This window comes from Lactuca saligna, chromosome 6 (genome assembly GCF_052625555.1).
Source record: "Lactuca saligna cultivar CGN05327 chromosome 6, ASM5262555v1, whole genome shotgun sequence".
Taxonomy (NCBI): domain Eukaryota; kingdom Viridiplantae; phylum Streptophyta; class Magnoliopsida; order Asterales; family Asteraceae; genus Lactuca; species Lactuca saligna.
The window spans coordinates 29616643-29635091 of record NC_136422.1 but is presented as its reverse complement, the minus strand read 5'-3'; the positions used below and the strand labels follow the sequence as shown (position 1 = coordinate 29635091).

Genomic DNA, 18449 nt, shown 5'->3' with positions numbered 1-18449 from the left:
GTCAGACAACGATTAATATAATTGAATAAAAAATGGCGCCAAAACATGGTAGTTATTGGACACAACCGATACCTACATCATCATTATGTCATTAGTGGGGTTTTGGCGAGAAAATGCACGACTGGAGTCTCGCTTGATACAAAAATCCGTTTAGGTTTCGGGGTGTTTCCCCTTGGAACCCCGCTTGCTGACCGATCTGCGGAACCACCACCAGGGGCTTTGCCCCTTGGATCCCTGCACCCAGGGACGTTGCCCCAGGACCCCCCCCCCCCCCCCCCCCCCGTATTCCTGAGTTCACATTTATCACACCGATTGTGCACCTTGCATCTTAAAAAACTCGGTTAGTAAATGGAGCTCGAAATATCTCATTATTAATAATAATTACACTAAAATATGTTGATAAAAGTGAAATCACCAACAATATCTCCTTACAAACATTATAAATACCTAATCCATAGGAGGTATCAACAAGTAACAATTCACTCCCAACTCTCAATATCGTTCTTATACACTCTTAAGTACACATCCCTAACTTAGGTGTCGAAGTGTAATCCCAAAATTTCCCCAAATTACAATTGTGTTAGGGTGCAAAGTTCTTCGTGGATGTGACTTACCCTCTTATATGTGTAGATGGGTTTAGTCTTTCCTATAAATAAGAAGTGAGTGACTCCCATTTAGTTAAGAACTTGTAAGACCCATTTGTGAGTGTTAGTTTAGTGAGAGGTATTTACTCCTTGTGTTCTTGATGCTTGCATGATTCGCTAGATCTTTTCAATTCCGCACATGTCATCGTAATTAGGGTCACTACAATTGGTATCAGAGCGGGTGTTCTTAAAGCTTTCAAGAATTTATCCATGATGACTACATGATTTGAGTGAATATTTATTGTTGTGGGTTCTGTTGGATTAGGTCTCTAAGCTCATAACTATAATCGGTCTATACTTAAATTGATAGTAGCACAGTCTTTTGGGTTGCCCTCAAGACTAGCAACTAGACATGATGATTTTAGAAAGAGGGGTTGATTTATTGTTTGATTAATAAATTGAAATAAATAATTTGTTAATATATTATGAGAATAATATATTAATTAGAAATAGTAATATTTAATTAATATTTAATCAGAAATTAATTGTAATTAATTTTGGGATTAAACGAATTAATTAAAAGTGCGGGGACTAAAGTACAATTGTTCAATAGTTGAGCAAGAGGCAATCTAGAACCCTCCATTAGGCTTGGACTGTTTCTTGTAGCCTAAGGGGTTCTAGAATAATCCATGGTGGATAAACAAGAAAGTGGATAATTACTCGGTTTAAGATAGTCTTGGATTAGGGCTTATCTAGGGTTTACTGACTGCACTATAAATTGAGCTTCAACCCTAGAATTTTTGGCCACTCATTCTTTGGAATACATGGCCAAATTTCCTAGCCTCTCTCCTCCTTCTCAGTCATCTTCCATTGCTAGTGTTTGGTGTGAATCATTAGTGACGCGACATTTGTGGCGCTTGCTCTCAAGGCTTCAGCAACACAAATAATTTCATTGTTATTGCTAAATAGCAATCAAGGTATGTTTCTCTTAACCCTAATTAGTTTAAATTAAAATATGCTAGTGTTCTAGGGTTTCTATTTTATTGTTCAAGATGTATGTTCAATTAGAGAAAACACAGATCAATATTTAGGGTTGCATGCACACATAGGATTTATATGCTTTACATAATACCCATAAGGTTCTTCATCTTTGAGAAAGTTTGTTTTCTAGAAATCAAATTTATTTCCTAATTTGATTCAAAAGTTCATATTTCTCTCTCTAGAATACTTGTTTGTTTCGTTTTCTCTCTCTAGAACTTGGTTTATATTCACTTTCTATCTCTAGAAAAATCCAAGTTTTAGTAATCATGGTGTATTTGGATTATGATTATTGGGTTGTGATGATGTCAAATACAAAGTCAATGAGAAACAATTTTACAGGTTATTGTTGAAAGGCGGGTTGATTACATGGGAAACTTTGATTTCTTATGAAGGATTGAAAGATGATCATGGAAAGTAGATATTTCAAACTCTTAATAAAGATTCACCCAAATCATGTAGTCATCATGGATAAATTCTTGAGAGCTTCAAGAACACCCGCTCTGATACCAGATGTAGCGACCCTGATTATGATGACATATGCAAAATTGTAAAGATCTAGTGAACATACAAACATCAAGAACACAAAGAGTAAATAAAATCATTTAAGCTCCATTAGAATAATAAAAGTACAAGTGGGTTTTAGATATTCTCTCACTAAACTAACACTTACAAATGGGTCTTACAAGTTATTAACTAAATGGGAGTCATACACTTCCTATTTATAAGAAAGACTCAACCCATTTACACATACAAGAGATTAAGCCACATTCAACGAGAACTTTGCATCCTAACATTCCCCTCCTCAAAGTTAGTATTGGATGTCCCAACTTCAGTTTCCAAATGAGCTTGCACGATCGAGACCAACTCCCCCCTTGAAGTAATACTGGTCTTCAAATCCGCAAATGAATACCCGAGAAGCTTCGAATACCTATATCTACAAGTTGAGCCTAGTCTATTCTTAGTGATCAATAGGTCTTTGAACATACAAGTCAAACAAGAAGACTCCAATCTCTTTGTACATCCAATATTAGTCCTATCCATTTAGGACTTGGCTGCATCACTATATTTTAAGAAATGATAATTTCACTTAAGAGGTTCATACAAACGATAACGGAGCAAATACGTTTACCAAGGATCTTTCCATTGGGAAATTCAAGCATTGCTTGAACATCATTTGCTTGCTCAAGTGTTGATGTCATCTAGGCATTTGGGGGAGAGATGGGTTTGGACATCTTCGAAATTCCAGAATGCGTTCCACCCATTTACGTGTGACAAGTATTTAAAGAGCGAAACTCATTGGACTTGGTTTTTTTCTAACTCATAACCTATTTCACTCAAATTAAAAGCTTAAGAGGATTTTCCTGTCATATCCACTCCATTGCAATGAATGTTACCTTATAAAATAAACATCCACTTGGTAAATTTGTGTTCGAACTTTATATTAACGGAATATATTTGTTCTAAATATGTGTAGTATCTCTCTATTAGTTTAACTTGATCTTTTCCCCAAATAGCTATCTTTTTGTTACCCATTCGTTCAATGAAAAGGGGCACCAAATTCTGTAACATTTTACATGGTATCAAAGCGCATCTAACTCTTGCCCTATTTCTTCCTTTTGATTTCCTTTTCTCATCTCATCACTATGAGCCACGAAGACAGAAACGCAACAGGAAAAACCAATTCTCTCCATCCTGTCTACACGGTGACTAATATACAAAACAAAATCAAAGTGCTTAATGGTACGAATGTGAGTTACTCATCATGGTAAAATTATTCCAACTTCACGCCCGTGGATGCAAAGTTCTCTTACACATCGATGGCACAAAATCCCCAATCAAGACCAACACTCAGTATGAATCTTGGGCAGAGATCGATGACATTATCCTTCAATGGATATATAGAACCCTATCAGATGATCTCCTGGTCAAAGTTCTTGAAACTGAATCCACAACTCTTGAAGCATGGAATCGTATCAAAAACATCTTCCTTAACAACAAAGGCTCCCAGGCAGCCGCCTTAAAGCAAGAATTCATGAACTTAACTCTTAAAGCCATGCCTTCTCTCGAAGCCTACTATCAGCGGATCAAAAAACTTGCAGATCAGTTGATAGATGCTGAAAGTCCGGTGAGTGAAAACCACATTGTGTTACAATTAGTTTGTGGTCTGCCTACTGAGTATGATACTGTTACCTCCTTCATTAATCAAAGCCTTCCCTAATGGGATACGACTTGTAGCATGCTCCAAATGGAACATCATCGTCAATCTGTGCAGGAATGGCTTACCTCTCCACTAATTGTTGATGCTGCCTCCCATGATCCGCCTCCACCTCAGAATAGACATGACAACCCTAACCGTGGTCCTCCTCGTAACTATAATCAACGTCGATCTTGTAACCCACATAATTGGAACCATCATGGTCAAACAAGCAATCAAAGATACCATCCATGGTTAGTGAACAGTTCTAATCCACCATAGTGGGCTCCTTGGTGGATGATGCCTCCACCATACCCATACCCAACACAACTTGGATGGACCGCCAACCCCATGGAACAACATTCGACATCAACCAACATCGCATCAGGCCACAACTAGTCATCCATAACAACAACAATCTAACGCTAACACTGCAGGTGAACATCACCAAGCTCATATGACTGATTATGATGCCTTGGAACCCACTGAACTTGGTGAAGCCTTTCAAGCCATGACCATGGAACCTGGTGATAACCAATGATACATGGATACAAGTGCATTTTCCCATTTCACGGCTAATTAAGGTAAAACCACTCAACTTACCTCTATAATTGTTGGTAATGGAAATCGTATGCCAATTCTTGGATCGAGCAACACCACTCTCATACAATCTTCCAAAAACATTCACCTCAAAAATATTCTTTATACACCACATATTATCAAAAACTTAATATCAATTAGACAATTCACAATTGATAACAACATTTCTGTTGAATTTCATCCATTTGACTTTAATGTGAAGGATTTTCCGAATATGAAGCTCCTAAGTCGACACATTAGCACCGACAATCTCTACCGCTTCACAATAGCACCAACAACCTCAACCCCTTTACCAGTGTCGCTTACACATAGCTTCTTCAACCACCGATTTTTGGCATGACCGTCTCGGCCACCTGGTCTCCTGTTAGGGATTTTCTTGTTTCAAAGTCTTTGATTACATCTTATTAATCATAACCACATGTAAACATCAAAAGATTCATCACTTATAAAGATAAATATCCCGTGATATTCACGTTTATCTATCCTAGTATCTTTTATACAAAAAAACGAAATTGAGGTGTCCACTTTAAAAAAGTATATTGACAATAATATCATGGTCGGTGGCGTTCACCATTAAATCCATGTCTTCTGCATTCGAAAGTATTAAAACGTCCGCCACAATAAATTGGCAAATTATCTTCCACTACAATAAACACAAAACAAGTTTTTTGATCGAAAAAACGTTTTTTTCAAAATCCGAATTATATGATCTGTTTTAAACAATTATACTATAGATTTTTCGAAGATAAGGTAGATTAGGTCAAGTCTTAACTTATTTTAGAGAAAATTAATCATAAGTGATCTTTGAAGGAAAAGGTTATTACACAATGATTAGTGGTTGATGATTTTATTTCTGGAAAAAGTCCGACAATTCTATTCGAAAACAAATCTTTGTCTTGGTGCGACGTATTAAAATAAACACAAAACTCCACAACAGCTGAGGGGGAAGGCTGTCATCGACACATAAACAGCTTTCCCTCAAATAAAAATCTCCCTTCCACCACACTCCTCCACAGGCGACCACCACCACCACCACCACCTACTGTCACATCCTCACTTCACAAAATCCCCAAAAATTGGGGCTAAAGGTTGATTACATGGGAGCGTCGTTGTCTAATTTGACAGAAGGAGGGTCGACAGCCGGCAACGGAACCGGACTCGGCGATATACCGGAGAGCTGCATCGCCGGTGTTTTTACCTACCTTACCCCGCCGGAGATATGTAACCTAGCACGACTCAACCGTTCGTTCCGTGGCGCTGCTTCATCGGACACCGTTTGGGAATCAAAGCTTCCACCTAACTACCAAGATCTGCTCGACCTAATTCCACCTGAGAGGTACCAAAATCTCTGTAAAAAGGACATCTTTTCCCTCCTCTCTCGCCCTGTTCCCTTCGACGATGGCAACAAGGCAAGCTTCTGAATCCCTTTTCCCTTTCGTCTCGTATTGATCTCTATTCTTTTGTTGATTTACATGTTTTTGTTTTCAATTGGAGTCGGATCATATGTTTTACTTCAAAATCTGAACTTGATTTTGATCGAATCTTGTAGGAAGTATGGTTGGACAAGGTTACTGGAAGAGTATGCGTGTCAATCTCCGCAAAGGCAATGGCAATTACAGGGATAGAAGATCGAAGATACTGGAATTGGGTTCACACCGAAGAATCAAGGTTTATAACTTCATCATTTCAAGATTTCGTATCAACAAAAAAGATGGATTGTGTTATGTGTACTGGTTGTCTGATTCTGATTCTGTTGCTATATCACAGGTTTAACATTGCAGCATATTTGCATCAAATATGGTGGTTTGAAGTAGATGGGGTGTTGAAATTCCCATTTCCAGCTGATGTATACACGTTATCATTTAGGATACATTTAGGAAGATTTTCAAAACGATTGGGGAGACGTGTATGCAGCTTTGATCAAACTCATGGGTGGGACATAAAGCCTGTAAGATTTGAATTATCAACTTCAGATGCTCAAGAATCATCATCTACTGAATCTTTTTTAGATGATTGTGATAAAGATGATGAGACAAATGGAAATCATAAACGTGGTTGCTGGATTGAGTATAAAGTAGGGGAGTTCATTGTAACTTCATCTGATCCTGCTACTGAAGTAAGGTTTTCAATGAAGCAGATAGATTGCACACATTCTAAAGGTGGGATTTATGTAGATAATGTGTCTATAATCCCCAGTGATCTTAAATTGGGTAGAAGAAGAAGAAGGAGATGTTGAAGTAAAATGGGGGGAAATCTTGATTGCTTTTGTGGAGATAGTTAAGTGTCCATGTATAATTGTTACCACTATGTTTATGATCCAATTTTGATTGGCCTTCTTTTGATGCTAATGTGATTTAGTGGGATGTTGCATTTGGTTTCTTTGTGTTGTATGATTACAAAATTATTAAGTAGAAACTTGTTTTTTGTAATGTTTTTGCATGTTTTTTTTATTAACTTTATTACCAGGCAAAACACGACACATCAAATCTCAATTATGTGAGTAACAAGAACAAGTAGTTAACTCATTGTAATCACCTATAAATAGCAATTGAGATGGAATCATTGTTTGCATAAAGCAAGAGAACACTCTAAAAAAGGATATCAATTTAGAAGTATGAAGCCGATGTTGAAGTAAAGCTAATCAGTAAGCAAGTATGATGAATATGTTAAGCAATATAAATGAATTATGCATGGAGTACTTATATGATATATTGGTATGTTTTCCTTGCCTAATATGATATGTTTATGTAGTAAACATATGTTTTATGGCATTTTATGAAATTAGCATGTGTTTTACATATGATGCATGAAGATTTGTATGCATGTTATGTATGACAATATGACATCGTATATCTGACCTCATATGGAAAGAAGAGATGTGCTAAGGGATTTTATTGGGTTGCCCTTATGTGGACCCATAACTGAGCTAACCCAAGACAAGTCTGTAAGGGTTGTTAGGTTGCAAAGAGTCGAAGTCTTATTTGTACTCTTCGTATGTTTTGATATCTATTTTACTAAGGCATTTTATACGAAGCTTTAATATCTAGTCCTTAGTATATTTTTTGTACGTTTTTACTCTCCTATAAATAGGAGTCTTTACTAGAGTTAAATAAGGCTCTTTACAGTCTTGTCTAATTTTGCACTCTGTAAAAACCAAAGCGTAATATTGAGCTGAAACGAAATCTTATTTACATTGGTGTTCGATCTTTCATTCAAATCTTGATTACTTACTCTGATTAATATTCAAACTCGATTCATAGATTCTACAATTGGTATCAGAGCAAGAATCATATATTTGATCTGATTCTCATCATTTCAAAAGTTTTTGAATCAATTTTTTGGTTTAAAAGTTTCCGCACTTTTTGAAAAGTGAAAAGTTTATTAGATCTAAGTTTGTGGTTCGATTCTGCACTTGAATTGTTGAATCGAGTGATCTCCTAGTTGTTTCAATTTGAATCAACTAATTTGCTGTTAAAAATCTCAAGTTTTCTTCAAATTCTCAAAGTTTTCTTCCGTACAACAACAACGTCATTCGATCTTAATTTCATGACTTCATTCTCTCATTTGTTGGGATCTTTAACAAAGATTCCAATGCTAATTCCTGAGTATTACGATCAAAGGGCTGATCGTATGGATGATTATCTCAATGGTTTAGATGAAGAGCTGTGGACTTGTATTTCTGGTAATATCAATCCTCCATCAAATGTTTAACCAATTGGAGCGTCTTCTGCAAGTTCTGGAGTAGAAAATCAAACTGAACGTACGAAAAAACTGGAGAAGAAATGCATGAGAGAGTTCAGAGGAGCTTTGCCTCCAGTTGTTTACAACTATGTGAGGAGTTGTACAATTGCAAAGGAAATATGGAACAATCTAAAGGAAAAGTTTCAAGGAAGTGAAAAGACAAGAATGAATTCTGTGAAACAGTGTTTGGTTGAATTGAAAGACTTCAAACAGAAAGACGGTGAAACTATTGAGGCATACTATAATCGTCTTAATGAATTGATCTATCGATGCAACCGATATAGAATCACCAGATCAGTCATGGAGTTCAATCTCATATTTGTTATGGGACTGAGAAAGGAGTGGTGAAATGTCAGCATGATGGTCAAAAATAAACAAAGCTTTGATACATCAACTTTGAATGATGTGTACAATCAGTTAAAATCACACGAAAATGAAGTAAATGAAATTGTTGAAGAAACAAAGGCTAGCTTGGGAGGTCCTTTGGCTTTGGTTTCGAAAATGACTGAGAAAGAAATTCATGAGAAAAGTGATTCTGATGGAGAAGAGGGATTCATCATGAATTCTGATGATGAAGCAATTGCATTTTATTCAAACAATCGTGTCAAAAAGTTCTTCAAAAAGCCATTCAATTCGAAGATCAAGTCTTTTGAGATTAAAGGAAGTTTTGTGAATAAAACTTCGAGTGATAAGAAGAAGAAGGAAGAAAAGAAGGATGCGAAGAATGTTGAGGGACAGATTGAGAAGAAATTAAAAGGAGATGCTGGAGTAGAGTGTCAGTACTGTAACGATGCCAATCATTTAACCAATGATTTCATGTTGAGGAAGAAAGATGAGAAGAAAAACAAGGTAAAAGATGAAGCATACTATGCTGAAAGACTGGAAGAGGTTCGTGCGAAGGCAAAGAACTTATCATTGGTTGCCATGGGAGAATAAGATGATGATGGAACTTATCAATTTTGGTCATCTGGATCAGATGATGAGGAGATGTGAAATCCGACACATGGAGCAATGAGGCTAAGAAGCTTTCTATGCAGTTGTTAGAGACAGAGAAGAAGTTAGAATTGAAAAACACGAAAGTAGATTGTTTAGAACTTCAAATTAAAAACATTATGGTTGATAGGGATAATTTGGCAAGTGAAATAAAACTACTGTTAGCACAAAGAAACATTTATTGTAATTCAACCAAAAGATTGTATGGGAAATTAACAGAATTACATCATTCTTGTGAGATAAGTAAAGAACAACATAGGAAGTTATTGCCTTTTTTAGCTTACGAAAGAGCTAAGGTAGATAATATTTCGTATGATTGTGAGAAAGAAATAGTTGAATTTGACAAAGTTCCTGATGATAGATATAGATATGGAATAGTAAAAGTAGACGAATATCTTGATGCTATTGAGTTAGTTGAAATTGTAAATGATACTTTGACTCAATCTGAACAAATTCACATTTTGAAAAAGACTGAAACTTCAACATCTGATACTCAGTCTAATTTTGCTGATATTGAAGATAATTCTGATAATATCAGTGAAATTAGTGATCTTGAGGATGTTGATTGTTCTCAGTTGTCTATTATTAATGTTGCATCTTCATCTAAAGGGAAAGAAAAAGTTAATGATTTTTTGGTTAAGAATGATACTTATCAATCCTCAACATCGAAAGATTGTGATTCGGACTTTGTGGAAATCAGAGACAGTAAAACTGATGATAGTGATGATGAAAAAGATGAGAAATATTCGAAGGAAAATGTATTTTCAAAGAATGAAGAAATTCCTCAAATTGTAGTTGACCAGGTGTATGGTGATACACAAAAGTATGACAAAGTGTTGAAAGAACAAGGTGCTCATTACCTTGAAACAAATACTGTGGTGTATCCCATTTTCAAGTGTTCAGATGATGTTGGGTTTCCAAATCAAGTGTTCGTAACAACTAGAAATGTTGACAATGTCAAACCCGAATTCAAGAAATTAGTGGAACAAGACAATTTGCAAACATCTGATGAAGGGTTCTTTGCAAATCATAGCATAGTTGAAAACAACCTAACGAAGAATTCATATGTTTTTCAAAGACAAAAATCTCAAAGAAAATGTGTTGAAAAATCAAAACTTGAGAAAGAAGTCACCAAACCAAATTTTGAAGATACAAAAAGTGAGGTCAAATTAATTCAAAAGAATTTAATGAACAAATTGAAAATTTTTCAAAAGAAAATAATGTTTCAAAAAGACAAGCACGAAAGAAAATATTTTGGCAAACAATAGAGTCTCGGAAAATGACAACTGAGTTGTCAAAACCAGTTAAGTCTGTGAATTCAGTCAATTATTCAGACAAAAAAAAAGTCCTGATCATTCAAGCAAAAATGTGTCTGAATCAAAGTCATCCAAATATATTTTCAAAGTGAAAAATTCATCTTTTTCAAAAGTAAAACAAGTTTATCGTCCAAAAACACATACTAAGTTTGAAGAGAAAACAACCCCAAAGTTTTCGAAAGTGTCAAAATCTAACATTTCAAGCAAGATTTCTGATAATTCATTGAATTCTAATCCAACAAAATTTTTCACACAACGTCAACATTTTAAATCAACAGTGGATAATTCCTATGCTGATCATATGTTTCAAAATCAAAAGTTGATTTTATTTCTCAAAAGCCAAATTTTCCTAATCATACGAAAAAACAAACATTGAAAGCTTTGCATGAAAAGGGGATAAGTTCACGAAAGAATATTGATCACTGGCTCGAAGGAAGAGGAAGAATTTATCAATCAAGTTAATATTCGAAAGATCAAATCAACGAAGCATATGAGAAGTATGTAAACACTTCTTCAAATGGAAATTTGTCATCAAAGGATTCAAATATCGTGGTAAAAGCATGGAAACCAATCACAAACACGAAGATTGAACAATCACAAACTCAGAATGCGAAGGGTAACATAAGTAATCATATGAAACAAAGAAAACCTTATGTTTCAATCCTTATAAATGAAGATGTAGACATTATTAATAGTCTCAAAACTAAAGTTTGTGGTTTAGTCAACAGTTATTCTTTCAAATCTTTTTTGAAATCTAATTTCCAAGGACCCAAAAAGCCTTGGGTACCTAAAGTCTTTCAATGATTGCAGGTACTTTGTAAAGAGCAATATGATAATAAATGGTACATCGATAGTGGTTGCTCTCGTAACATGATTGGGAAGAAGGAGAATCTTAGAGACTTTCGAAGCTTGAAAAATGCTAGAGTGGTTAAGTTTGGAAACAATCAAAAGTGTAAAGTCAAAGGATTTGGGAAAATCATGAATGGACAATTCACAGTGAATCGAGTTGTGTATGTTGAAGGCTTACAACACAACTTGATAAGTGTATCACAACTCATGGTAGGCACTGGAAATCAAGTACTTTTTAACAAAGAAGGAAGCATTATTTTGAATGTTTATACAAAAGAAGTTTTGCTGAAATCCAAACGAAAGGGTGACATGTTTACTTTGGACATCAATCCAATTGTGGGTAAACGAGCTATATGTCTTCTTTCGAAAGCTACATCAGATTTGAGCTGGTTATGGCATCGAAGGATCTTAGATCTCAACTTCAGAAATATCAACAAACTTGTGGTGCCGTGCCGGTTACAATTAGACCTGCATTTTCGGTTGATAATAGAGATGAAACACCAGTTTTCATTTTTCAGATCCAAAACCAACCAAATGGTGCTTTATCTATCAAACAATTTGACCTGACAAACTTGATGTGTCGTGCCGGGTTGTAGCATTAAACAGTTTAAAAGAGCTTGATCCTAACCATACACATTTAATTTTTGTGTTATGACATGTCAACGTGTTTATTTAGTGTCTAGTTAGCAGGTTAAGAGTTTAGAGATTGTAAATATCTTGTGTTGTATCGAGTTGATACACTAAACAAGTTGAAAATATAAAAGTTGAGGATATGAAAAGTAAAAAGTGAAAAAGTGGAAGGATTAGAAGTTTGGGAAGGGAAGGGGTGAATTCACGATAAATGTAAGTCGTAGGATTATAAGTTGGGAGGCGGAGGGTAAGGTCTCAAGAAGGAGGGTTACTCGATGAGTGTGGAAAGGAAAGGAAAAAAGGAGAAAGAAATATTAACCTAGACTTCTTTGTGGTTTGGTTTTGCACCTATGCAATATACCTAAATAAAAATAAATTTATATATGAATAACTAAGTCCTTTTCGTGTTGACACTTTTGGCCCTAACATTATATATTCAATTTCTTTGTTGTGTCGTTTTAAATCATTTAACTAAACGTGTTGAAATCTTTTACGTAGACTCGTTTATTTTGTGTCGTGTTCTAGGTTAGTGTGTCACGATAGTTTTACAAACCGATGACATGTACTATGATATCGAGCAAAAATCTTATCTCTTTTATAGGCAAGAAAGCAACAAACTTTTGGACACAATTGCTAGTTTGAACATGAGACATACTTCTATCGTGCCTACACGAGGAACTAACACAAAAGTAGGCATACATGCTCCTAAATATGTTAGAGTTGGATGATGAAGTCTCGAATATATATATATATATATATATATATATATATATATATATATATTGTAACGCCCGTGTTTCTAGGCTAGGAAGTAATGATCATCTAATAGTCTATGTTAACCTTTGTAACTCGTTTTGAAATAATAAGAATGTATTATTTGAGTATTATGTGTTTTATGCTTAATTGTGTCACTTAAATGAATTAAGGATAAAATTAAGTGTTAAAGTAAAACATTAGATAAACCCGATATCCATGAAGGAAGTTGTAGTGGTTGTGACGAGGATTCCGAAAATATAAAGAATGCCGAAATACGAGTTATAACGAAGAAGTTATGACATGTCGAAGTTTCACGACAGAACGACACTGTGACGTAAATAGTGAATTTACGATAGAGTGGTATTTAGCCTTAGTGATCTAAACAAAAGTCGTAGAGTACGTTAAACCGAGAGCGTAGATAAAAAGAACGTCTAAATCTGACTTCGTATGAAGAAGTTATGATTTTTCTAAGTTTCGACTTAGCAATATGCAACCCAAAGTTCGAATATGAGATCGAGTGATTTCTAGCTGAAACAATCTTAACGTGAATCGAAGATATCGTCGATACTAGTCCAACGGTTAAAAGACAGACGAAAACGGACGTCGGATGAAGGAGTTATGAATTTCTAATGGTGTTTTCCTATCCCGGCCTACTAAAAATAAAATAATAAAAATTAAGTCAAAATTAGCCGACGGAGTCTAAATGAAAGTTGTAGAGCATAATCTCACTTATGCATGGATATAAAGAACATTGAAAGCGGATGTCGTATGCGAGAGATATGAATTTATGAAGTTCGGGGCACAAACTCCCACCACTGTCAGAGTTCACGACGTTAACAGGGTGTTCACGACGTGAACATGTGATGGACGCCTTCCAAAGCAAGTGGCCTGATGACGAACGCAATGACCTATGTAGGATCGAGTTCATGACGTGAACATTAGTGGTTCACAACATGAATTTAGGATTTCAGCCCTATAAATAGAAACCGAAGGGCAGCCGACCATGGTTGCTAATTCCTCAATGCTCTCACTCTTTATACCCTTTCGAGCTATCTTGAAATACCCCCGAAGTCCTGGTATCATCCCGAAACCTGAAGCAAGTCCCGAAGCTCCGAAAATCCCGAGAAGAAAAGAGTTTCAAGCCGAAGCTCTACCCGCAAGAAGCCCGGTGTTTAAAGATATCCCGGTTCCATTCCATCAAAGAATACTACTTTAAGAGCCGTAGTGCCATCCGATAATCATCTTATAAAGTGAGTATATATTCCCTTTCTTCTAACACATAGATACGAAGTATTCTCTATAAAATATGTGCTATGTTTTTATATATTATTTATTTATTTGAGATAAGTGTCGAATGAATGTTTTATACACGTTTTAAGCTGTATATGTTTTTTCTATCTACAAATATGTTGGGTGAAACATGGGTAGATAGTTGATGTGTGATTAAATAAAATGATGAGATGCCTCGATGTTTTTGTTGACCTAGTCATCTAGCGGAGTATAGATGACGACCAGAGACTCTTTCTAGACAGTACCGTGGAACGTTGATAGGTTTATAACCTGTAGGTGTTGTGAACGACGTGTTCATCGGTGTATTCTATCCTCATCATGGTTGCCTTTAGGACATTTGTAACTCTCTGTTCCGAATTGACTTCTAGTCTAAGGCTGTGGGCCGAAGGTTGGTCTTCATAAGGAGTATGGCTCTAGAGAAGACAAGATCTAGGCCCATTTGGGTGCGGGTGATGTATTAGAAGTGTTTCGGGTGTTCGGGTTGTGTTTTGGAGCCTAGGGTTAATTTGGTAAAGTGTCAGTTCGGGCTTTTATGGATAATGGATTTTTGTTTGAAAGGTCTTAAGGAAAGTTTGAGTTGTTAGAATTTTAGAGAATCTCGTCACCTTTCCGTGGATATAAGGATCGTTGAAAACGGATTTATAACGAAGAACTTATGCCGAAATACGAGTTATAACAAAGAAGTTATGGCTTTCGGAAGTTTAGCAGTTTTGGGCTTTTGTTTTAGGTTTGGACCCTTAGTTTTGAATCATATTAGGCAGGGGTAAAATGGTCATTTTACCCCATGCATGGACCAAGGATTATGGTAAGGGACCCAATTGCTAATTGGTTATGTTGACTGGTAGTGGCAGCTCGGGTAACTGGTGGGGGCAACAACTAAGGATTTCCTCAGGAAGCTTCTACATTCGAGGTGAGTATTCTCATCATATCAATGGGTCTAAGGCGCCAAGGCCGACCCATTTTATGTTATGTGGTACACTAGCTGTAGTAGAGATATGTGGTATGGTAGTTAGCGTTATGCTAAGTGGTATGCTAGTGATTATATGATATGTGTTATGCTAGTTGTCTTTGTGATACTTGCATGGAAGACCCGGGGGGAGCCCGTGGTATTGGATGTAAGACCATGTGGGGTAGCCCATGGTAGTCCTAGGTAAAGTCCATGTGGGGTAGCCCATGACATTGGATGTAAGACCATGTGGGGTAGCTCATGGCAGTCCTAGGTGAAGACCATGTGGGGTACCCCATGGCATTGGAAGTAAGACCATGTGGGGTAGCCCATGGCTTTCCTAGGTTTTATGTATGCATGGCTTAAGTGATACAGGTAGATTTTATAGCTAACAGGATATGTGTTATGTGGATTATGTGTATGGTATGCTCTGGAAAACTCACTAAGCTTCATGCTTACAGGTTTTGTTTATTGTTTTAGGTATCATCGTTTTGGAAGGGAAGGGCTCGGATTGATCGCAGTGCACACACCTATGATTTTCACAATGAATGATTTTAGGATGAACTCTGATAAATGTTTTACTTAATGATGATTTGATATGTTTGGAATAAATGATATCTATTTTGGGTTATATTAAAAATGAAATTTTTACCCTTGATTTTCGGGTCTTTACAACATTTATTGTTTAGGAATAGCTCTGTGTAGTGCTCCCTCATCTCGTCCTCCAGCTCCCAAGTCCATTCCGAGCCCTTGCGGTGTTGCCATTGCACCTTCTCTAACTCAAACCTCTTGTTCCTTAGAGGATGGCTACTGGTCGCTCGTTGTAGTTCAAGCTATCATCCACCTGGATATCCTCTAGAGGAACCACTTCAGAATTATCTACCAAGCACTTCCGCAGTTAGGAGACATGAAAGGTGCTGTGGATCTGACTAAGCTCGACTGGAAGATCCAGCTGATATGAAACTCGGCCCACCCAGGCCAAAACCCTGAACAAACCAATGTACCTGAGGCCCAACTTTCCTCGTTTACTTAACCGAATGACACCTTTCTAAGATGACACCTTCAGAAGAACCATATATTCTACCTGAAAGTCCAGGTCTCAACGACGCTTGTATGCATAACTTTTCTGCCAATACTGAGTAGTCTGAAGCCTGATCTGGACCTGCTGGATCCTCTCTATCGTATTCAGTACTACTTCGGTACTCTCAATGACCCTCTGTCCAACTCACCCCAACATATCGGGGTTTCGCACTTCCTCCCATATAACATCTCGAAGGGAGGACAGTCGATGCTCGCGTGGTAGCTATTATTATAGGAAAACTATGCCTAGGAAGGTAGGTATCCCAGCTACCAACGAAGTCTAATACGCACGCCCGAAGCATGTCCTCCAAGGTCTGGATGGTCCGCTCACTCTAACCATCCATATGGGGGTGAAAAGTCGTGCTAAAGTGCAGATGAGTACCAAACTCGTCATTAAATTTCTTCCATAATCTGGAAGTGAACCATACATCTTGGTCAAAAATCATAGAAACTAGCACTCCGTGTGGAGCTACTACCTCCTTGATGTAGATGTCGGCCAGCTTCTTGGCTGAAACGCTCTCCTGGATCGGAATGAAATGGACACTCTTGGTCAACCGATCCATGATGAACCAAATTGAATCCACTCCCCATGCAGACCTGGGAAGCTTCATGATGAAATCTATAGTAATATCCTCCCATTTCCACACAGGGATATCTAACAGCTGCATCTTGCTATGAGTCTCTGGTGCTCGGCCTTGACCTTCCTATAGGTCAAGCACCTCTCAATGTACCAGGCTAAATCCGACTTCATGCAGGGCCACCAGTAATCAGGGCGAAGATCTATGTACATCTTTGTCACCCTGGGATTGATGGAAAATTTGGACTTGTACGCCTCCCCCATCAGGATCTGGCACACACCGCCTGAGTATGGAACCCACATTCTACGGTGAAGTGTCAATAACTTGCGGCTATCATAGTCTACGGAGGAAATCTGGCCCATGATACGCTCATTCTTCTGATGCTCGTCTTTCATAGCCTCCTGCTAGGCCTCCTAGATCTTCTTCAGAAGCAGAGTCAATACTGTCATCCTCAGATAGATGTCTCTGATTGGGGCTACGAATGCCTTGTGGCTAAGTGCATCAGCCACTACATTGACATTCCCCGGGTGGTAGAGGATCTAATAATTGTAATCCTTCACCACATTTAACCACCGACGTTGCCTCATGTTCAGATTCGGTTGATCCATGAGGTACCTCAAGCTCTTGTGGTTTGTGTAAATGGTACATCGGACCCCATAGAGGTGGTGTCGCCAAATCTTTAGGGAGAAAACAACCACACCCAACTCCAAGTCGTGCGTCGGGTCGTTCACCTCATGAGGATTCAACTGCCTCGAGGCGTAGGCAATGACGTGCCCCCTCTGCATCAAAACTGCGCCCAACCCCGAGATGGACGCATTGCAGTATACTACAAAATCCTCAATGGCCTTTGTCAGGGCTAAAATCAGCGCGTCACAGAACCTCTGTCTCAATGTCCTGAACGTTGCCTGCTGCTCAGGCCCCCAACAATATACAACAACCTTCTTCATCAGTCGGGTCATGGGTACTACTATCTTAGAGAAATCATGTATGAATCTCCGTTAAAAGCCTGCTACCCCGAGGAAACTCCGAATCTTAGATGGAGACTTCAGAACCTCCCATCTCATCATGACCTCTACTTCGGCCGGTTCGACCAAAATATCGTTCTGGTTGACAAGGTGCCCCAGAAACTGGACCTCGTGTAACGACCTAATTTTCAAAAGAAATTTTTTATTTTTAAAATATCAAAACATTTCCAATTATCCATAAGATCTCTAAGCAATTGTTTTCAATTCATACATCAACAAATTTTATTTCTAATATCAGAGTATCCCAAAAGAAAAATGCTTGTGAAAGTGCATGCCGCGCCATCAAATCTTTCCCTTGCCCTTAGGCTCAGAAGTACCTGAAACAATCAACAAACTATTAGCTAATGCTTAGTGAGTTGCCTAGAGCATACCCCACACAATCCATATAATCAGATAATCATATTAGCTATAAAAGCCACATTAAGCACATAAGCCATGCATACAAACATATAAGGAAGCCATGGAAACCCTCCAGGGTCTTACACCTAGTGCTAATGGAACCCCCACGTGGTCTTAACTAACTGCCATGGGAGCCCCCATATAGTCTTCCTGCAATGGGAACCCCGACATGGTCTTCCTGCCGTGGGAACCTCCGTACGATCTTGACAAACAAGAGATGACATACAAACCACACAATCAAATATAATAGAATGCCATGGAAACCCTCCAAGGTCTTACATACAAGTGCCTCGAGAACCCCCCGAGGTCTTCGAGCGATTATCAAAAATAACTAGCATATCACATATCCCATAACCAACTAATCATAACTCATAACAATAATAGGTCAGCCTTGGTGGCTTCGACCCATTGGTATGGTGAGGATACT

At 37.6% G+C, this 18449-nt stretch overlaps 2 protein-coding genes across 2 annotated transcripts; both read left to right on the top strand.

The window, feature by feature from the left end:
* Window positions 1-3387: 3387 nt before the first annotated feature.
* On the top strand, window positions 3388-3843 carry LOC145002409 (uncharacterized). The gene has a single exon (XM_078961692.1). The coding sequence runs from the start codon at window positions 3388-3390 to the stop codon at window positions 3841-3843; it is 456 nt and encodes a 151-aa protein (XP_078817818.1).
* A 1512-nt stretch (window positions 3844-5355) lies between these two features.
* Window positions 5356-6848, top strand: LOC145001807 (F-box protein PP2-A15-like). The gene is made up of 3 exons (XM_078961152.1): window positions 5356-5828; window positions 5969-6087; window positions 6187-6848. The coding sequence occupies exons 1-3, from the start codon at window positions 5517-5519 to the stop codon at window positions 6653-6655; spliced, it is 900 nt and encodes a 299-aa protein (XP_078817278.1). The 5' UTR covers window positions 5356-5516; the 3' UTR covers window positions 6656-6848.
* The last annotated feature ends 11601 nt before the right edge of the window (window positions 6849-18449 follow it).

Bases quoted from the DNA above. Each gene is read 5' to 3' on its own strand.
- LOC145001807 (XM_078961152.1), top strand. From the start codon at position 5,517: ATGGGAGCGTCGTTGTCTAATTTGACAGAAGGAGGGTCGACAGCCGGC. The intron at 5,829-5,968 runs GCAAGCTTCTGA...CGAATCTTGTAG, and splicing joins CCTTCGACGATGGCAACAAG to GAAGTATGGTTGGACAAGGT. The intron at 6,088-6,186 runs GTTTATAACTTC...GCTATATCACAG, and splicing joins GTTCACACCGAAGAATCAAG to GTTTAACATTGCAGCATATT.
- LOC145002409 (XM_078961692.1), top strand. From the start codon at position 3,388: ATGGTAAAATTATTCCAACTTCACGCCCGTGGATGCAAAGTTCTCTTA.